General features: G+C 39.5%; 1 protein-coding gene and 3 non-coding genes across 4 annotated transcripts; 3 read left to right on the plus strand and 1 right to left on the minus strand.

Moving 5' to 3' along the window:
- Positions 1-207: 207 nt before the first annotated feature.
- Positions 208-19,298, plus strand: tmem214 (transmembrane protein 214). Its single transcript, XM_044168273.1, has 17 exons — positions 208-497; positions 7,707-7,900; positions 8,325-8,475; positions 8,679-8,813; positions 9,387-9,469; positions 9,825-9,930; positions 10,919-11,000; positions 11,392-11,493; positions 12,116-12,257; positions 13,940-14,031; positions 14,235-14,283; positions 14,497-14,604; positions 14,972-15,089; positions 15,215-15,311; positions 16,331-16,499; positions 16,662-16,813; positions 17,989-19,298. The coding sequence occupies exons 1-17, from the start codon at positions 347-349 to the stop codon at positions 18,113-18,115; spliced, it is 2,058 nt and encodes a 685-aa protein (XP_044024208.1). The 5' UTR covers positions 208-346; the 3' UTR covers positions 18,116-19,298.
- Positions 19,299-20,911: 1,613 nt separating this feature from the next.
- On the plus strand, positions 20,912-21,007 carry trnay-gua. Its single transcript has 2 exons — positions 20,912-20,948; positions 20,972-21,007. It is a non-coding gene; the product is annotated as a tRNA-Tyr (tRNA).
- Positions 21,008-21,524: 517 nt separating this feature from the next.
- trnaa-agc lies at positions 21,525-21,597 on the plus strand. The gene has a single exon. It is a non-coding gene; the product is annotated as a tRNA-Ala (tRNA).
- A 492-nt stretch (positions 21,598-22,089) lies between these two features.
- Positions 22,090-22,178, minus strand: trnay-gua. Its single transcript is given in 2 exon segments — positions 22,090-22,125; positions 22,142-22,178. It is a non-coding gene; the product is annotated as a tRNA-Tyr (tRNA).
- Between the last annotated feature and the right edge of the window lie 570 nt (positions 22,179-22,748).

The raw sequence follows: 22,748 nt of genomic DNA on the forward strand, positions 1-22,748 counted from the left end.
ATTTCACCCATCACTGTGTTAATTCAGTACATACAATTTTGACACGAACATAGAGACAACTTAAATTGATTTTTAAAATACTCAGGGTTACTTGAGGTACATCTTTAAGATATTTTTAATAAAAAAAACAACCTGTATGAACTTGTCCAGTTCAACCAGAGAGAGGAAGCTAACGGTCCAAACGCATCACTCTGACGTCATGCCGACAAAGAGACGTGGCACGCGGACGGTTAAATGATCCGGGCAGTTGAGTGAGCGTCTCGTCGTTCTGTTTCATTCGGCAGGGAGGAAGTAGCCAGGAAGTCACGGTACCCCGAAGTAATAACACCCCATCTGAACCAGAGACATGGCTTCAAATAATGGCTCAGCCGGCAAATGGGAGGTAGTGAAGAAAGGGAAGAAAAACAACAGCTCAGGCGGAGGGAAGAACCCGACTGACAAGAAAACCGGCAGCGGGGGAAGGAAAGCCCTGGGCGAATCTAACCAGCCATCCAGACGTAAGTGAACATGGCCCGCTGAACACTGCTGCTCCGTGACCCATTTACCTCACTAAAAATGCTCAAATGAAAGGAAAAGGATGGCGCTACCTGTGCAGTTGTTTCTACGAACTAAATTGTTTCTTTTTAGATTTACTTGTTGGTGTCTTAACCGTAATGTTAATACTGTTAATTAAGAAGGCTCATAGCTGTCATCTGATTTGACAAGCTAGCCACTGTAGCATACCATCGCGCAGTAGTGCTACTTCCTACGATCATTTTTTTTTCTTGTCCCGTTTGGGGATTTTACCAGTTTACCTGCGTGGCTGTGCTTTAGCTTCTCTGCTGACACGTTGATTTTAAAATAACAGCTAACTGGCCTTTCTGGGATATGTGCTCCTGCCACATAACGTACATCTAGAAGGAAGTGCTAACCTTAACGTTAGCCAGTTAGCTTGCTAGCAGCGTGTCAACACAGGCAACGTCATCACTGAGTATCTGCATCTCTGAAGCATGTGTTAGCAGCTTTTTGACATTTTTGTCTTTCTGCCGCCGTTACACTGTTAAATGCAGCTCCAGGGTGGTGTTGTTACATTGCAGCTGAACCGTATAACGTTATGCGAATGAATTAGGCATCCGCTTATTTCCACTTAGCCTACAGAGCCAGCTGTCACTGTTCCGAGTGATCATTTATCTACGTGGTGACTCAAATCCCATCTTTCCCCCTTTGCATGATTTACTAAATCAGCCTTATCATTTTAAGGGACATGAGGGGACAATATAATTGTCTATACCCTAATTGAAGTTCTGCACTGTTGCAGTATTGGGTAGATGGTAGCAATGCACATGAATTTGCAGGATTTGATATTTTTTCACACATTAGTAGTTTGGATTTCACCTGTAGATCAAAGTGAAACTACAAAAATCTGCACAGTCCTGTGACAATTTAAGAGCAGGGATTGGAAGACATCACAGCTGGATTACCAGCTGAGTTTAGTGGGCAACTGTCCTGGGGTCCCAGAACTCGAGGGACCCCAAAAGCTCCAGGCCTACTGTGTGTCAGTCAGTTTGAGCCAATTTACTACCACCAACAAAGCACAATATCAGCTGACGTGAAAAGGGCCTACGGGTGTGTTTTGGTTTATTACCTGATTTTGAAGCCCTGTCTTGAAAAGTGGATCCTGTGTTTAAAATCTAGTTTCATTTCATTATCAATTTTGTTATCACATGCTACAAATTCCTGAATTAATTTATGTTTAATCAAATTACCATGCAGCACACCTGGGGCATTGTAGTATTTGAGTATTTTTATCAAAAACTGTACACTTTGCTCAGCGTGTGGGGCGAACTGGTGGTTAATAGGAGCCAATCAGCTCATCCCCAGGGACCCCATCAGGTTAATCTGCCTGTGGAAAACATCACGGTAACCTTGTTAACTCTGGTGGTTTACTGTGTGATGATTCCAACACGAACATAATTACAGACCTATGATGGGTTGTTTGGTTTTATATTCAGCATACTTAACATTCAGTAAACCCGGCAACAACTAACTACCCTCAACTACCGCACCATCTCCACAGGTATGGCTGCGTATTGACTAATAATGGGTGAGAGAAAAGATTAGATCTCACTCTCCTGCTGCTATTTGTTTATGCATCAGTTTTATCAGTGAATCAACCTGTCCAAAGTCTATGTGACCGTGATTGTGGGGACGTGGTGTAAAGGTTTTGTCTAAAAGAAATACATGTCTCTTTTTGGTGTATAAACTCTAACCACCATAGTATTTATGTGAAGTATTTAATCTAAAGTGCTATTGACACGGTGTAACCAGGCTCATACTTTGTCCTGAAAGTGTACTCAGCTTTACCAGGCTCTCTACAAATAGTTAGATTAATGCTGAACTCTTACAGACGATCAATTTTATAACCAACAAGCCTTTTTGCCAAATCTCAATTTACTCCCTTAAAGGCTTCCATACTTGAATCATGAGACAGTTACTGTTGAGTTTGTGGTTTTTGGCATATTCAAAATAATCCTCTAGCCTCAAGTTCAGCTTGAGGCTTTTGTATCGGTTAGATACACAAATCTTTGTGGGTTTTGTCTTCACAAGGACACACAAGAAAGAAAAATGTTACTCATATAAAGAAAGAAAAATGTTATTCATATAATGCCTGATTTTGCTTTAAACTTCTTTTAGCAGGTGAGACTAGACTTTATTATTTGTCCCTGAGCCAAGATCCTTTTTATTAAATCACTTAATCCAAAGAAAAATATAGGAGGTTTTCTTTATGCTCGGCCCTGCAGCTTTGGGTCTAGTTTATAATGTATGTATGACTGCATTTTACATACATACCTTCACCTTAAGGAGATCATATTTATAACAGCTGATATGATACTTATATTGGACTTGTTTCACATTACATGTCTGGACATGTAATAGAATATCTGACAGGGGCTCTGCTTTCAACACAAGAGATTATGTCAAGTCCGACATGTTATTCGGCTGATTTACGTACCACATACTTTGTTTTTTTACCCTCCTCAAATTAAGGTGTCCCACCTGTTTATTACTGTATTCATTTCAGCAGTAAAAATAAAAGCTTTGTAAAATAGTCCTTAGTTTATTTTATGGTCCGTCTCTACTTAATAGAAATTATAATGTAACATCTGTATTGGCACAGTTTTTCAGTCCCACTTACAGTAAATACCAGAATAATCTTTTACAACACATTTCATGTGTTTCTTAAATAATGCCAGCCTGCCACTCAAAAGTTGGAAATCCCACTGCTACAGAGAACTAAATGTGATCACATAAGCATGACTTGCCTTTTGCTGCAGCCTGTTCTGCATTGTTGAGAAGTGTCTGAAGTGGTTTGCTCTGTATCTATATGAGAAGCATCCTGTCAGCTATTTTTCTGCTGGTGTGAGAATCCATTCGAGTCCACCCACCCTGTAAGAGGGCCGCGTTGGGTACATCCACTCAGATTACACCCCACCACACCACCAAGACCCTCTGCTGACAGACACCAGGGCTGTGTCTGAAATCACTCCCTCATTCACTACTGCTCTATAGTGAGCAGTACTGTAAATTCAGATTTCAGACACTGATGGATCATTGTCATTTTGCATCATCACTGACAGGTGTAGAGTCACACAGTGGTAATTTTTACAATGGAAACGCTGAAAATGACAAAAAAAAAATGTGCTTAGGGGAGGTAGGAAAGTTGGTGTATCGATTTTTAAAAAATAAAATGCAACAAAGTGCAATGGAAATAGATTCAGCGAATAAATCTTGACGTACATGAAGCATGTGACTTAAAGGTGCGGTATGCGATTCTGGAGAAATCAAATACCATGACAAATACCATGATATAGAGCGAACAACGACAAAGCAAATAATGTAACTAACGTTAGCTAGGTTGTGAGTTAGCTTAGCTAGGGTGAGGGTTAGCAAACGTCCCTACAGTTGCTGCTATGAAGCTATCAGCCAGAGAGGACGGGACGGTTTCCCCAGAGCCAGCACAGCAGCTCCAGACAGCGATACTCACAACTCTCCTGCTGCTATAGCTAACATCACAACAACAACACATCTTGGCAAACTAGAACGTAAGCTGAATGTCCGTGGGCAAGTCATTGAACGTTACCTGACACACAAATCATGGCTGGAATAGTTTTGTGTGGCTCGGTCCGAGCCACTTTGTTTATTTCCCATTTACAGAGCCAGGGCTGTGTACAAACACCAGAGTTTTCTTTTTTCAGCCCACACACTGAACGGACAGCTAGCGGACCGTGAGGAGATATTCGCTGAATTTGACGTGTATTTGATTAGAATCGCAAACCCCACCTTTTAAACATCCACTGAAGTTTTTACTCCACTGCCATATTTCCATCATGTTTTCAATTTAGTTTTTTTCTCCACCATTTGAGGTTTGACTGGCGCTCGTTAACTATGTCATCTATTCTTCTACGGTGGTTTAATGGCACCTGACAGGAGAATGAGCGCCTACTGTTTATCTCGATAAACCAATTCTTAATATTCACATAACAGTAGTTGATGGAAACGCGCTACATTTGGATGGAAACCTGGTTTATATAATGTGATGCATCGAATTGTTGGATTGTTAACAAAGTATTGTTCATGCCATTGAAACTACTTTTTGGTTCCACTGTGGGAATTTTTGAGGACACTAGAATTCGGACACAAACATAATGGCGGACACTAAATATAGTGCACTTTGTAAAAAGGGATTGATTTCAGACACAGCCCAAGCCTCCCATCTTTCCACAACTTTGAAAGAAGAGCCAAACTGTTTGGCAAATAAAATCTTTCATCAACTTGTGTGGCTGTATTTTTAACTTGGTGTGGGTAGTATTTTACTAAGTTGTGGTGTGTATCCCAACATTTAAGGTGATACCAAGATAGGTTGCACTCGACTGAACCTTTTGTTTTCCAGGTGAACTGGAAAACATTTTTTGTACATTGTTAGGACACACAGTAGCGCCAAAACTATGTAGGATTTCATTCCAACTGTAGAGATGCTTTGTGTGAAATCCTTCAAGGTTTTCACTGAGACTGTAGGTAGGAAAGAACAGGAATTACACCCTCCGCAAGGACACAAGACTAACATTCCTGACTTTAACGTCTGCGTGCCAGCAGCTACCAAAACAGTAAACCAAAGTTTACATGTTTCCAATGAATGGATAATAACCAACAGTGAAGTGAAGCTTTTAATTTAACTTCCAATAAGAATACACAGAATAAAGATTTATCATAATTCAGTATATATTGCTTTCTATTTTTATTTTATTTCTTGTGGTGGTTGACATATTAAAAGGACTGGTGACAAATCCTGTAAGTGTTTTGTCGGATAAATGTGGTTCTTCTTTTTATTTTGTGATGTTGACTTGATTCTTGGAAACTGTCCTGGCAGACACTGCAAGTGGCTCACTTTGTCCTGTTTAATTGCTGCAGTAGTAGTACGAAACCGTTTCTTCAATAACGTAGTAAGCAAATGATAATACAAAGTGCTCGACACAGGTCCTACTTATTTGTGTGAATTTGGTACAGTGCCTGTGTGTCTGGGCCCGTCTATGTGATTACTCACTGTGGGCTGCAGCATGTAAAAAGGAAACCTTACCTAACTTTGTGTATGGCTCATAGATGTACTTTAATGGGAATTGATGTTATGAAAAAAGAAATCTCAAGCTCAATACCTTGATACATGTCTTGATACATGTCTCTCCAACCAGCCAGTCTGGTGTTTCAGTTGATGTTTTTCAATGTGATTTTTATTTAAGTACAGTAGTAATAGATATGATACTGTAAAGTGATACTGTGTGACCGGGCGGCCAATTGTAAAGCGCTTTGTCCTTTAAGGTAGAAAAGTGCTATATAAGTGCAGTCCATGTATCATTTACATAGAGAATTAAACCAAAATAAATGAGAACAAGAACACTGTGCTGTCTCATTTTCTAAGACAAGATAATGAATAGAAAATATTGTTTTGTGCCCATCTCTAGTCGTGTCATCGAACAAGTAGTGTTTCATGTTGTTGTCCGCTTGTGTCATGGCACGTTTATATAAAGTTGCATTTACATATTTCAACAATTTCTAGTCACTAGTCGATTGGCCTCACTTGTTGTTGCCCTGTTACTGTATTTCAGTGTAGCAGATGTCTTCTCATGTCAGGAGCTGACGCTGGAAATGACCGACTTCCTGACACTTATGGATATTTGTTTAGTATTAATAGGCACCTGGTCAGATTACCTCATTTATCTTTCAGTACCTTCCTCACTGTTCAGCTCTGCTAATTCTCACTAAGCTGAGACATTCACAGAGATGACAAGTAGAGTCAGTCTGCCTGTTGTGGTGGACGTATTTCAGTTCAGAGAAGTGAGGAATGATCATGACTAACCAACATTTGAATAGGGAAGTGAGTGTCGTAGAGTCAGTACTGAACACTGACACAAATCCCTTCTTTGCGTCACAGCCCTGTGTTATGCCGACACACACACAGACTCGATATAGCTTTAGGTTTGTCAGCAACATGTACAGCTGAATGATCAGTGAACAACTGGTGACTTCTGTCAACACCGACTCAAGTGTGTAGGTGGGTCTGACTGGGATTCTTGTGTGCAGTCGGAGTTAAATGCTGTAAATATCTTTGCTGCATGAGTTAGGACTCAATATTAATAGAATGCGTTTCAATGAGAGTTTAAGGCTGGCTATATTCTATGTTTTTCCTTATTTTGAAAACATCCTTTGAAAAGACAAAAACCAAGAGTAAAATTATCCTACAAGTCTGATGTAGCTTATTCCTCTGTGCCATAGACCTCCATTGTTGTCAAAAACAATATACATGAGCCATAATGTTGCACTGGGTGACGTGTTTCTTCATTACAATGAACCTGGGCATTGTAGTTTATTTTTCATCAATCCCACATACACTGTCCTGCTGCTAGAAATGCTCACTTGAGTACAAAATGTGTATTCATCCCCAGCTGAAAATAGTCCCCAAAAATGTTCTATTTCCTCCTGTTTGAGTAAAGTTTACTAAAAATGCCCAGCTGTGTTAGGAAACTACTACGAAGGGAAGTCAGAAAGTATTGACAGACTAAAACATTGTTGGTTTTGGTCTTCTCATGGGATTTGTTGACAATAAATGAAATACAGAATGACGTCAGCCTTAACCTTTTTAGAGGCTTTTACATCCTGGGAATAAAAAAAAATAAAGTTTGGATACTTACAATTGAAAACAGGATTGTTTAGATATTTAATATTAGTATGCATGCCTAAAATATCTGACTCAGTACGCATAATATATTGGTATTGGCCTTCAAAACTTAATGCTGGTCCAGCTCTAATATAAACCTAGTTGAAGTTTGTTTACAAATAGATACTTAACGAGTAACACGCAGGGGAATACTTGTAATGCTGCTGGTGCATAACTCTATTCCTTTTGTGAATTGTAATGAGTGTGGCATGAATATTGTCTAATAACAAGCCATTATGCAAGCCATAGAGGGAGGGTGGAAGCACTGAATGTAAGTGGAGTGAGCAACCGGGGAGGGGAAAGCCTTGGTTTCAGGGATTAACTTGATTTTCAGGACACAGGGCGGATGTGAGAAAGTGTTTTTAGAAGACCAAAGAAGTTCCAAAAAAGGCGGCATTCAAGAAAAGTACAGTCAGCACAGAAGCGTGTCTAACTACTGCAACTTTGTTTCCCTCAGCACCCCTGAAGATGTCAGAGACTCTGTTTGACGGCTTTGAGAAGATGGGAAAGAAACAGAACAAGGAGCAGGTTCCACCACCAGCCGAGACTGAAAATAAGAAGCCCTCATCAAGTAAACCATCCAAGAAATCACACTCCAGCAATACGGTCACCCCCGCAACTCACAAGACCCTCGAGGAAGCCTTCAAAGCTGTGAGTAATGCACATACCTCTCCGGCTTGTATCAAAAGCTTAAACAAAGCTGAACATTTGTATTTCTTAAAGTTTTTAGTGACAAGAGAAACAATTATTGGACTATTTTGAAGATTCTGTGTGTGCTTTTTGCCCTAAAACACATTTGTTGGTAAACTTTTAGATTAAAACTGATAATTTACCATCCTCAATAGCGGTGTAATAATTTGGCTGATCTTTGTCAGTGAATGGAAAGACAGAAATACATGTAATAGGCTTTGTGAAGCCATAAATATCTTCATACAAACACACAGAAACAATGCTGCATTGTTACATCTTCAAAGATAACTATCACATGCTGAAATGCAGTCTCATCTTTGCATAATGGACGTGTTGTTTCTGAGTAAACAGCCTTAATGTTTTAACTGTTTTGTTCTCTTTTTAGCTGGATGTTGGGGACCTGAAGCAGCAACTGGCTCGCAGTCAGACCCTGTTCCCAGAAAACCCATCAGTGTGGGTCAAAGACCTGGCAGGATACCTCAACCTCAATCTGACTGCGCCAGAGCCTGAGCCCACACTCAGCAGCTATGCTCACGGTCAGTCAAACTTTATTTCATTTTAATGCAAGATTAAGAAAAAAATATTTTGCACAGTCGTTATAGCCCTTTTAGGACTAATTTCCACTGTATTTTTATTTTAACTAAGGAGGTTGATATGGGGAAAAAAAAACCTTTGTTACTGTTTCTTTACTGTCTACAGGGCACTGACACGATAATCAAAAGCAGTCTTTTGTCCACAGACTACCCATACTGCCTTACAGGAAAAGAGCTGAAGGGCGTGATCAAAGGCCTCATCGGACGTTGCAGTGACATCCTGCCAGATTTCTTTGACCACTGTGTTTCTACTATGCTCAGGGAGCTGGACAGACAGTCAGGTAGGTGTAAGAGCTCACGTGGAGGTTTGGAAGTGGGTTGTGTTGTGGACCAAGACACAAGTGATGCAGTAATGAGAGCTGAAATTACTGTCGTGCCACACCATCTCCTCTCTTTGCTGTTTCCCACCTGTCATTACTGTTGTTTCCACTCTACAGTAGGTACTTTGTGAAATGTACAATTAAGTGTTGACCAGATTCTAAGCTTTGCCTTATAAGTCACTTGGCTCACTTCTGAAATTCGTTTTGGGTATGCATCATAATAAACAATCAGGTGAAATAAACAATTTAGATGCTGCTGTTCTGTGAAGAGCATATGGCAAATGGTCAGTGACTGTTAAATCTGTCTTTTTAAGTATTTTATGTTGCCTTTATTAGACAGCAGACAGTACTGAGGTGACTGGAAATGAGGGTAGAGAGAAAAAAGGGGGATGACATGCATCAAAGGTCCAGCTGGACTTAAACCAGGATACATTGTAGTTACATTGTCAGCATTTTAGACCCCAAGGCCACCAGGACACCTCATCACAGCAATATTTTACCTTGAACCCAACAGCTTTTTCTCTCTGTTTCCAGGAGAACCTCTGCATGGCTACAGAGTTTGCGTCCAAGCAATCCTACAGGACAAACCCAGAATAGCCACCCTAAACTTGCCAGAGGTGGGTGTGTCTCTGTGTGTGTCTCTGTGTGTGTCTCTGTGTGTGTCTCTGTGTGTGTCTCTGTGTGTGTGTGTGTGTGTGTGTGTGTGTGTGTGTGTGTGTGTGTCCTCGAGTCCTGCAGATAACTGGCAGATTACTGCTTCACTGCCCTTGTCTACTCTGAATGTAGTTGGTTAGAAATTAAGTAACACTACAAGTTGTACAATTGCTTTCTTTTCTAAAAACTGGGTACCTTTTTGCTTTTTCAAACGCAGTTTAAATTCTGTTGTCCAAAGTACAGGGGATTTGTCTTTTGCAATAACCCTTGCAATAATATGTTGTAATACCCTCCCCTCCTCCTTTTCTTTCTCTCTAGTATTTGGAGTTATTGCGGTCAGTTCAGAATCGTCCAGTGAAGTGTCTGACCATCATGTGGGCTCTTGGCCAAGCTGGATTTTATGACCTCAGCCAGGGACTAAGAGGTAATAGACAAGTCAAACACTTACCCAAATAATTTATACACATTCTCCATGCCATGTACTCCTTTTTAGATATGTAGACACAGGATTTTATCATCCTCTGCACTGTATTAGTCCTAGTCTGTGTCTCCCCTTTCTCCCACTTTCCCAACAATATGTGCTGACAGAAATTCTGGGTTGGGGGTTAATGAAGCAACAGTTGCACATTAGAGCAGTAACACATCCACTGACAGCCATCTGTGAGCTTAAACTCTTGGTATTTGGTGAGGTGGGAGCGAGGTGGATATGTGGGCATGGGAGGATGAATATTCTTGGAAGATTACATAACAACCTTCATCTGCAAAATAAGGATATTGAGTACCATTCGACTCGCCCAAGGCAAGGAAAGACACAATTCGACTCTTTACAAAGCTACAAATGCAAAACGTACTGCATTTTATCTTGCTGTTGGGATATTTAAGCAGAATAAAACACCAGGATGTGAGGGAAAACCCTGTTTAGGAACACTCTAATCTTGTTATCAAGAATTTAAAAAGCAATCAAGAGTTTCCTGTCTGAGCCCCGGACTTTGATGTGATGAAACATGGCAAATGTACAAGACTTAGGCAATGGAAGTGGGCAAAGAAATTCTAAAATGGCAACAGTGAATGTCACAAGAACAAAATTTAACAAACTATGATATATGACAGTGAAGTATCTGAGGGGTGATTTTGTTTTCTTTTGATAATACACAGGAGGAATGACCATGGAGCTCATTCATCCTTCATGCTTCTTTAGTTTTCATCGTATTAGCTGACTGTGTTTGTTGTTTCACCATCTTATTTCAGTAATTAAACATGCAAGAACAAAAGCCATATTTTGCTGCTGCAATTGCTCTGGGCTTTTGTTTGTGTTCTTTTAAATTGAAAGCTGAAAAGGCCAACTGTTGACACATTTAATGCCAGAACCAAAAGTTCCTGTGTGATGAATTTGTTCTTTATTTGTGTTTCAGTGTGGCTGGGTATCATGCTTCCTGTGCTGGGAGTGAAGTCCTTGTCTTCATATGCCATTGCATATCTGGAGAGACTTCTCCTGTAAGTCTTTCTAAAAAATATGTGGCTTATTTTATTTAATCTTTTCCTTAGGTAATGTAAAATACAACAAAAACCTTCTTTTCTTTTCATTACACCTAAAGTGTGACTGCCAAGTATTTTCTCTCTTGGGTGTAATGTCACTTACATTCCTTATGAAAACATAGTCCAAAGGTAACAATGACACTTAAAGTTAAACTTTCATTGTTATTGTATATCCATGGTCTTGCCTTTCTTTTGAATTAATTTTGTGAGTAGTTACTATGAATTCTTTAGGCTCCTAACAGTTTAGGTATATTTTTATGAAGACAGTGTTTTTGTTTTTTTATATGTTTAACTTAATCAAACTATATCTTGACTCTTAAATTTGTGCTTAATGTTCTTCTTTTCCCAGACTCCATGCGAACCTGACAAAGGGATTTGGCATCATGGGTCCTAAAGAGTTCTTTCCTTTACTGGATTTCGCCTTCATGCCCAAGAATGCCCTGTCATCAAGGTAAATGTAACATAATGCAAACACTGATAGCCAGCCATGTCAGTTTTCCTGGATTCATTGTTGAATAATCCCATGTGCACAGCATGACAACATGGTGTAGGAATAAGTAGGAGCAGAGAATGGATGGTTGTGAATATAGCGCGGATACTTAAACCCAAATTACATCTAATCAAACAACCACGGGACTTTGGGAAGAGAAGAGCAGAGTGACTGCAGTCATTTAAGATTATTGTGAATGTCATCTCTCTTTTAGTACTGGAACATTTTCAATATGAGGGTTTTTTGTTTTTATCCTCTGGTCACTTGTCCTATTGGGGAAATACATTTTTGTCCTCCAGTTTCCACCTGTATAGTTACTATTCTTCAGTAAAACATGAAACATTAAACACAACTGACATAATCATTCACAAATGACAATTCTTAAGAAAAATGTTTTTTTTTGTTTTTTTAAAATTATATATTGCTGTCACACTAATTGTTTCAGCTCCGTTTTGGAAATAAAAGCATTTCTCATGTATATATTTGAACACATCGACCACAGCTTTTTATTAATTTTTTTACCTCCCTTCGACCGTTTGCTGTCTGTGTAAAAAGTAATAAAGCCATTTTTGTTTGTGTTCAGTCTGCAGGAGCAGCTGAGGCGTCTGTACCCTCGACTGAAGGCCCTCGCATTTGGAGCCAAACCAGAGAGCACATTACACACATACCTGCCATCATTTCTCTCCAGAGCCACGCCACACTGTCCAGAGGACATGAAGAGAGAGGTAAGACCCACACATGTACACACACACACACACACACACACACTTAATGTGTGGTAGAATTAAAATCTTTTCCACATAATACTGCTGCTACTGAAGTCTGAGTGTAGTTTAGCTCAGTGCAACAGCATAAATCATAATGATAAGTGACCTATCATACAGTGGGTTGTTTACAGCCTCATTATGGTGACCAGCGCCATAAACAGTCAAGATAGCATATTGGCAAATGGCTAAGCTTGAAGGAAAGTAAACTCTCAAACACTTTAACAACGTTTATAACCACTAGCTAGCAACTTCACTCCATTGGCAAATGACCTGGTCTGCTTTTTATGAAATTTAATTGTAAAAATTGTCAACAGAAAACATTTTAGTGTCCCTCAGACTTAAACATTGGCTTCTGTAGTGGCCATTTTGCACTTATGTTTGACAATTATAAACCAGTCAGAGACCATCGTCTTCATCAATAGTAGTACCAGTAGTTCAGGATCCTCATCATCATCATCAATTCAAGATTCAATACTGATATTAATATTATAATAATAATAATAATATTATTGCCATTTCAACATAGTCAATAAGAATTTTGTTTGGTGAGCTGACACAGAACAAAAACAACAAGAACCCCACCTCATATACAGTGACCACCTTACTTAGAAAAGTAAATTAAAGAGGCCATATTGTGCTTTTTGGGTTTTTCCCTTTCCTTTAGTGTGCGATATAACTTTTTTTGTTTATGTAAAAGGTCTGGGGAGTTACTGTCTCCCACAGAAATCACTGCTCCTGACCTGGCTGAAATGCCTCGTTTGTATTTCAGCCTTTTCTTCCGTTACTCGTCTATGTAACACATTGTAACACGTTTGCATACTGCCTGCCTAGCAAACAAAGTATACTGTGAATAAGCAAGAAGTCGACGTGTGTTGTGAATGTTATTATCCAACATGGCGATCCCATATTCAGAGGCGCACAACCAAGCTCCGCGACAGCTTGCAGCCTGACGTGAAAGTAGTGATGACGTCATTTTTGGCCCGGGCACACTGCGTTGACCATAAACCAGGCTTTAGGGAGCTAAAACGGAGCCTTTCAGACAGAGGGTGAATAGAGGTACTGCAGCAATGTATAGTATGAGAAAAATAATGTGTTTTTTGAACATTAGAGGAGACCTATTCTAGTAGGACCTGAAAACGAGCATACTATGGCCTCTTTACGTGTAATGATAGTAAATAATTAAAACAAGCATTCCCATGGGGATGCTATCAGTACCACGACTAGCTGTGATGTATACCAATGTATACATGCCCTTACAATGTCTTACAGACAGGAATAGTAACAGCACATTAATGATTTAGGAGTTGATCGCACAAACTGCCTCTGGATAAGTGCTAGTGCAGAACCTGGCTGTCCTGGTTCTAATACTTTTCAGTCTTTTAAAAGAAGGGAGGACGTTCAAAAGATGGTTCACAGGGTGAGAGGAGCTCTGTAGTCTAATTTCAGCTGTGGACGGTAGCTCCTGGCCTGTGATGTTTGATGCAGTGCGTACCATTTTGTCCAGATGTTTCCTTGGTTAGCTGTACTCTGGGAGTTGAAAGAAAGCATTCTGCAGAATTATAGCTTCAAAAAGTGAGTCAAAAATTTAAAAATGTAGTCTTTATGTCTTTCTTTCTTCCTCTCTCTCATGTTTTTTGCAGCTGCTCAGCAGTATGACAGAGTGTTTGTGTGTGGATGTACAGAGTCTAGGAGTGTGGAGGCAGCTCTATACCAAACACTTACCCCAGTCCAGGTGAGTTATACAGTTTTCCCCCCTCTTTTAAACTGTGACAAGTAGAAAGACAACAGCGAATTTGTAATGCTTTGTGGCAAAAGCATTTTTTCACAGAAGTGAAATGCAGTTGTATATGAAAATGACTGATGTTTCTGGATTTCAGCCTTTTATATACCGATCGATAGAGCTGACTGTTCATTCCTCTGTCTTTTCTTCTCCAGTCTGCTGTTAAACCATTTATTGAAGTCCTGGAACATCCTGCCACCAAAGGTATGACTCTTGCAATGAGGTCTGATGGTCCATAAACCAAACTCACCTCACCTGGAGATTTAATTCAGAGTTTAAGTCGAGCATTAAGACATTTTTACAATTAAACTCTGTGTGACGCAGCAGGCAGGTTCAGAGTTAAGAATAAGTGTTCACACGCCTTGTATCTATAATCATCTTGTGTTTGACGAGTCATGCTTTATTTTCCATCTTTAGCTCCGGAAGAACCTCGAAGAAACGATCCAGTCTTTTAAAGTGACCAATGAGGAGATGAGAGACACCGTCGAATCTCAGGACCTTCAGGAGTGCAATAACTTGTGCCAGGTGAGACAGATCGTCACTGATAAAAGCTGAATTAAACCAACAACAATATTACAACATCAAAATTCAATCCAAACGGTCTGCTTGGTCCCAGGTTTCATTTAAGACTAAATTAGACATAAAACGTGTATTTCAGTAAAATGAAAGACTTATATCATCACATGGACGCATAATTTAACTTGCAATTAAAGAGTTTATGTATTTACGAACCACAGCAGGAACAATGAAGAGATTCCCCACTTTTATTTACAAAGCACCACTCGAATATATACTATAAATGTATAAACACTTAGATTGTCAAAAACAAAAATAGAAATTTGGATTTTGTGTCAGTAAAGTTTTTGCTGAGTATTTCCTCTTCTGGCTCCAGAATCTGCAGGTAAGGATGCGAGGTCATGGGTTCCCCTGGTCCAAACTGCTCATGGTCCTGCTCGTGTTTGCTGCCGGCTTCATCGCTCACGACATCCGGTCCCACGGCTCCTTCGCAGGTCTGTCCGAGTCCTGTTTACTCTAGTCTTCATTTTTATGGCAGAACTTGCAAAGCTGTTTCCTTGTATTTTTTTTGTTGTTGTGTTTGTTTTTGATTTCTTACAATGTGTGTTGTGTGTTTCAGATTCCACCACAGCCATGCATCTGCGCAACTCAGGGGTCACAGCCATATCTCAGCAGGCCTGGGGTAAAATAACAGTCTACTCCAAACAGGGCTTCAGGTACGACTTCACCCTCAAACATTCATGCTTTACTCCTAACGTGTGTATGTGAAGCAAGCCTTTGGCCAATACACCACATGTTAGGAGCTAATGCTTGTGTTTTTGTACACTCTGTCTGACCAGTCAAACCAAAGCACATAAATAGCTGTGTATCAGCACGCTTCAGATTCACAAAGCAGTTTGTTCACTGTCTGCTTTACTGGCTCAATGTTAGCAGAAACATTTTCCCAAAGTAATGTTTTGAATCCTTGTAGTTTGTCTTTTAACATTTATGATGTTGTTTGGTAATATAGCCACTTTATTAGGTACACCTGCACAATCTAATGCCGTCCAATACAACTGTGCTGCTCTTATGATGCATATAACGTTTTTGTTGACACTGTCATAGAGGTGTTAATTCAATTTATATGTTTTAGCATTGAGGTCATAGTTAGTGGTGGTGTAATACTGGACTTCATCATATTCAGAGGTGTTTCTAATATTCTGGAGGACAAAAAAATAGAAACGCCTCTCAATATAATGTAGTCCAGTACAACACCACCACCTTTGAACTATGACCTCAATAATAAACACATGATTGAATTTACACATTTCCAACATTGTCACCAAAAACTAAACATTATGAGCTTCTTAAAGGTAGATGTTATGACAGGGCTGTTATATTGGATTGCATTAGATTGTCACTTTGTGTACCTAATAAAGTGAGTGTGTGTGTGTGTGTGTGTATATATATAATACATTTAAAATAGTACACTGCTGGTTAATGGTAATAGTAAAATATCCCACAAGACTTTATTCAGATGACGATTGACAACACATTTGGATATTCAAGCAAAAGTGACCACTTTGAAAACCATCAGTTACTTTTGTTTTTGTCTTGGAGCATTTAATAATTTTAACTGTATGTGCCTGATGACCGAAGGGGCCATGACAAGTCTTTAAACTCACTTCATATTTAATTACTGTTCATGCATCATCATCTAACTTGTTTGTATTTTGTGTTTTTGTATTCTCTGTAGCTGGTTGGAGACAAACACTCCTTATTATTACTCTGAGTGCGTTCGGGTTTTGGGGCCACTAATGGAACAAGGTTTGGAAAAGACAAAAACAGCAGCCATCTTCATCTCTGAAAACACCACGCAGTTGATCCTCTGGGTCAAAGAAAAGACACCGCAGGCCATAGAATGGGTAAGGCTGGCACTCGCTGATGTTCACCTCCTGCTGTTTAATCATTTCCACTTGAGTTTTGATGAGACGGATTGAATGTTTTCTCTTGAATCAAAGAATTGGAGGGAACCGTCATAGTTTGTGTCATTGACTAGTGTCTTACCTCTATGTGTCTTTGCTCAGGTGAACACCAACACACCAGACAGTGTGTTCCAGGTGTTGGCGTATTTAAAGGAGCTCCTCCTCTCCCTCCATCATAACTACATCCTTCCAGCGCTGGCGTACATATCTGACCTGCTACAACGAGCATGGACCAACCTACAGGACTCCTGCAAGTCAGTACTTTGAGGCATCCTATTCACCTGGCTTTAACATTAATTTTGTATCCGGAATTTTCTGAATGTGAGCTGTTTGGATAACATTTACATCTGGCATCAAAACCAGTCAGGAGCCGGTTGCACCAGCTGTTCGTAAGTTCAAACTTAGCGAAGTTATAATATAAGTGTTTACTTAGTCGGGATTTATGTGTCACTAAAGTAGTTTTTACGAAGTATTTACAGCCAGTTACTGCCAGGTGTACCTGTTACGTAGCTACGTTAGCTTGCTAATATATGACTTGTTTAGACGAAATGTGGAATATGTTCGACACATCTGACCTGACACTCAAAATGCTGTTTTAATGAAGACATAAACTGGCAAGAATTTAAATTGTATTTGACAAAAATAACACAACATACTTCAAATAAAATGTTAAGACAATACTGTTAATAAACAAAATATTACTAATTCTGAAACACACATTTCACCCTGTTGGTATAAATTAGAGCTGAAACGATGAGTCGATTAATTGTAGTTAATTAACAGAAAACTAATCAGCATCAGGTGTTATAATTGATAATTTTTAAAGTAAATATACCTAAAAATATAATTTTATTTTATAATATAAAAAATATTTTTTGCTGTTTTTCCAATTGTAAACTAAATATTTTGGGGGGTTTGACTGTTGGTCGGACAAAACAAGCAATTTAATGGCCATTTTTCTCTATTTTCTGACATTTCTTAGATTAATTATTATTACTAATTATTATAGATTAGTGAATTAATTAAGAAAATAATTGGCAGATTAATCAATATTGAAAATAATCGTTAGTTGCTGCCCAATTTATATAAATACAGCAAAGTCATACCAACATTTACAAAGGATTGGCAGTTAATATATAATTTGCCCCCTAAAACTTGTTTTGTTACAGCTCGTGATTCTACTGTGACTTCCTGTTTCTCAGCAACATATTTACAGATTACTCAAGTCTTTACTAGCTAAAACATTTCTCAAGTTTTAATGGTGCAGCCCACTTCAGTAAATCACTAGTCTGAAACCAGCTAGTAGTTACTAAGAACATAGGAAGGACTTGACGAATAGCTGATGCATCCCAATCTTGGTAAATGTTTTTTTTTTTTTTTTTAACCAGTAAACTCTCGAAAAACGTGCTTTCCTTTGTTTTTCCTGCAGCGGTGAGGTGTCAGTATCGTGTCTGCAGGGCCACGCTCTGTCCTTCACCAACTCAACGTGGCAGCTGCTCCAACACACAACCTCGGCCATCAAGACGTGGGCTCAGGAGCTGCTGACACGAGCGTGATAACCTCACAGATGCTGACTAATTTACACACACACACACACACACACAATATACACACATGAAGTTATATATACACACACACACACTGACCCAATCTGAGGCTGCCTTTCAGTGCGTCGGCTCCCCTCTCAAGCCGTGATTGGACACTGTGGGGTCAGACAAACAAACTCTCTTTCAAAAGGACCCTTCTATCTCTTGTTTTGGCTAAATTTTTAAATCAGTTTGCTGTTGTATAGATGTTTTTTTTCTACCAATCCTTTTTGTCACTGCCGGACGCACAGGTCCTATCTGTCTCTCTCTCCCTGAGTTTTCTACTGCAAATTTCAGCTGTTAACCTTTGGGTTAAACAAATTGTGTAATTTATAGAAAATGTAGGTTTGTAGATGATTTATAAACCATTTTTATTTAAAGATTTAAAAAAAAAAGTGTTACGTGAAAACTTGTTAAAGGGCAGGGAAAAGACCAAAACAGATATTCCAGACTTCTCCAAGCCACTGAAAACCTTGTCAGCTAAATTCTGAGGGTCACTTCATGTCCCACACTCGGTCCAGCTCACTACGAAGTCGGATCACATGCAATACGGTCGTGTGTGTCAGGCTCAGTAAAGCCTTCATCAAACCTGAGAAGCTGTTCAGTGAGCAGCTCACAATGTAAAGCCTTTGTCAGGAAAGATATTGTGGGGGTCACAACCTGTTGTGGATTGACTCCTTCAGATTTGGGAGTGGACAAAACGGGACACAGGGGGTCTCACATCAGTCCAGAAGAAGAAATGTACCTGCTGTCTTGTCTGTCCTGCACATCTCCTCGTCTTGTCTTTTGCTGCTTCATCATCTGTCCGCTGTTCTGTCACATGCTTTTTAATTTGCCATCAGTAGCTCGACATCTGAGCTAAAAGCAACACTGCAGCCGTGTACTCATACTCGAGGGCTGATGACATCCTCTGTGTGTGTGTTTGTGTGCGTGCCTGCGTGGATCATGATTAACCCCGTGCCAACGTCGTCCTGTACGCTGAAATATGACTAAGAATTAAAAAACCCTCCTCTGGGCAAGGCAAACATTTCTAACCAGCTGATTCACGAACTCCTCCTCGTAAACTAGATGTTTGGATGGATATGGCAATGTCTAATGTCTTACTTTGTAATGTAAATGATTTATAATAAAGACTTCAACCCCGTTCACTGTTTTTTGGATGGTTGGTGAATCTGTTTCTCTCGAGTAAGAAAAGTGGTTTAGAAAACGATCTCGCCACAAGATCCCTCTCATCCTAAAAATGTGAACATCTACTGCTGGTGAAGCACGTGGTATGATCGAAAGCTCCAGAACAGCCACTGTTTCTAAAGTCAACGAACTTTTAACCTCAAGAATAATGTTGATTTTCTGCTTCTTTATTGTTATGCGCCTTTCATTATCATTGACACAGATGCCTGAAACCACAACATTTTATTAATGAAAAATTAAGTTTACGATTCGTTAAATTTCCCACCAGTAGACGGTAGACACATCTTATTTGGCACAACAGGATTATGGCTTTCTACCAGGATTGTGTCAAAATGTAGGTCACAGGAAACAAACATGGTTTAGAAAAATCTCATGAATAAAACACATTTACATTTTACATCATATAAATTACATCACAAGGCTGGATTACCCACTGGGAAAAGCAGGTCCCTCCAATTGGTTTTTGCTAATTTTATTTTACAGACATTTTATTAGGGTATTTGTACCATTTAAGTACAATATAAACCAAGGCAGGTCCTGCAATATTAGCTCATTTCATGGCCCTGTCTTGTAGAGGGGCCATGTGTCAAAATCTAGTTTTCAAGACCTTTGTTTATATTGTGCCCACAAGATGCATATTCCTATATACAGCTGTTTGATCAAATTACCACAAAATAATGCGCACACAGAAAACCTGGTGAGAGGTTGCATTATTCCATCGAAGGGGTTTTGGTCTCTGGGTGTTTAATGAAGCTGCCACGTGTAGCTTACTGTGTGTCTGTACTTGGGAACTTGGAGGGTTGGAGGAGGGATGTGGGGCTGGGGGGTCAATAGGGTAAATTCTTTGCACCAGGATCCATTAACAAGTTAATCTGGCCATGCAGCATTGTTGCAATAACCTGCTTTTCGAGTCTCCTTTTGGTTCAAAAGCAGTATTTCTCAGTTTCCCACCCTCCTACTGTCACTGTTAGAAAGTACTGCTGCAACTTTTGGCAGCATTGCTAATATAAAATAATATTTATATATTACTTTATTCTAATAATAGAATAAAGGTTTCATAAATCTGAAGCTGTGTTTAAAAGAGTCTCTGGCTTTTCTGGGATAGATGTGAAGGTCTAGATGTGAAAAAAGCAGTGAAATCTCCGCCTTTGGCCAAATGTTTTTATCATACTTTAACACACACTTAACGCTTATTTGGTAGATGTTATCAAACGAGGTGTATTTAGGTAGGGTGTACTGGATTACTGTGCAAGAACAAATACACTTTATAACTGTATTCACTGATTTTGGTTAAACTAGCGATATGGGGCTGAATTTGATGAATTTACTGTTCATCAGACCACAAATTAAGTTTTTAAAATTAAAATTTCTGAGTGACAAGGCCTTTTTCAGAAAAAATGCTAAAAGCGGTGCGATAGGGGCCACCAGGCTGAATGAGCAGAAAGTACAGTAAATTTAAATTTTAATTTAAGTTTTGAAACAGATTTTTGATAAAATCTACACCCCCCCAGTTCTTGTACTGTAGGTTCAGTTTTGGCCGCAACATGTTGGATACTCTGTCCGCAGAGACCTCCAGCCCCTTCGATAGCTCAGTTGGTAGAGCGGAGGACTGTAGAGTATCACACATCAACACAAGACATCCTTAGGTCGCTGGTTCAAATCCGGCTCGAAGGAGGTGTTTCTTTTTTACCCGTCGAAACGCCTAAACAAAAAACACCTACCTGCTGCGGAGGTAGCTTAGCAGAGCTAGCGCTAGCGTTAGCAAAGTTAGCCGGGAGATAACTGTTGGTTTAACCTTTTATTTAAAAATCGAGACAGAAAGGAATTGTGAATGAAAATCTGTGGCACTATCTAAAATACACCTACTTCTACCAAATAAGTGTGTTAAAGTATGATGAAAACATTTAGCTAAAGTTCTTAATCAGACAGGTAACAGAATTTGGCATAACACCGGACCATCCTTCGTTGATTCTCCACTCAACTTTTTAACAGTTAAGAGTATAAAACTCTTTCTGTAACCTCACACTCATCTTTTACCTGCCGAGTTACATGGGTGATTATAGTGCCACAATACAAGTACTCACATTTTTACTTCATTACGGTTAAGGATGAATTATTGGCTTTTCGTTGTGGAGCACGCATACTGGCCATCGCCGTATATAATGTGACGTCATGAAGTGCATTGCATCACGGGGGATTAGCTCAAATGGTAGAGCGCTCGCTTAGCATGCGAGAGGTAGCGGGATCGATGCCCGCATCCTCCAATACTTTCTTTCTCTTGACAAAGGATCTCACCGACTCTAAAGTCAGCTTCCGATTCAGTTAAGGGAAACTTAACTTACATTGCTGAGCAACCGATCGATCCTCTTGTACTTCATTTGAGTATTTCTGTTTTTTGCTACTGTATACTTCTATGAAGGAAAGCGTTGTATACTCTTAATTGCTTTGAGACCGTCGGTGAAAGTTCTGTTAGCAGTCTGATTAGGAACTTTAGCTTTAGCTAAATGTTTAACTTTAACATACACCAAACAAGGCGTATTTATATTAGGTCACAAATTTGAATTTACAATTCTTTTCTGTCTTTAAAAAAAAGCCTAAACCAAGTTATCTCTCCGCTAACTTTGCACAGTCAAGCTAGCTAACAGTATACAAGTTTAACGATAGCTTGCTAACGCTAGCGCTAGCTCTGCTACCTCCGCAGCAGGTAGGTGTTTTTTGTTTAGGCGTTTCGACGGGTTAAAGATAAAAAAGAAACCTCCTTCGAGCCGGATTTGAACCAGCGACCTAAGGATGTCTTGTGCTATTACTCTACAGTCCTCCGCTCTACCAACTGAGCTATCGAAGGGGCTGGAGGGGGGAGTGTTGCGGCTAGAACTGACCCTTCACTGACAGCTTCATGGTACACGGGAAGTTTCTTTTAACTTTCCCCATAACTGCCGAATCAGAAGCTAACTTAAGCGTCGTCCATCTCTGTCCATTTCTAGGATGTCACCGTCTCTGTCTCCTGACATCGTTTTTCTTCTGCTTTACAAGATGCCTCCAGGCCAAGATGAAAACCTTCCAGATGGTGAGTTCGTAGCTTTAATCCTGTAGATCATTTTGAAGTACTTTACTTACTCTAATGGACAAGGATAAGTCACATTTTTTGTAACTTTACAACTTTCTGTCTTTTATTCAGTTTTCCACCCTCTTACTATCAAGTTTTGGTTGCATTCCCAATATAAAATAATATTTATATATTACTTTATTCTAGCCGGGTAGCGGGATCGATGCCCGCATCCTCCACGTTACTCATTCGTTTCTCGCTCTCTATAACAACATGATTCGGCAGTTAAGGGAAACTTAACTTACATTGCTGAGCAACTGATTCTCCTCTTGTACTTCATTTGAGTATTTCTATTTTTTGCTACTGTAT

The sequence above is a fragment of the Siniperca chuatsi genome, linkage group LG16 (genome assembly GCF_020085105.1).
Source record: "Siniperca chuatsi isolate FFG_IHB_CAS linkage group LG16, ASM2008510v1, whole genome shotgun sequence".
Taxonomy (NCBI): Eukaryota; Metazoa; Chordata; class Actinopteri; order Centrarchiformes; family Sinipercidae; genus Siniperca; species Siniperca chuatsi.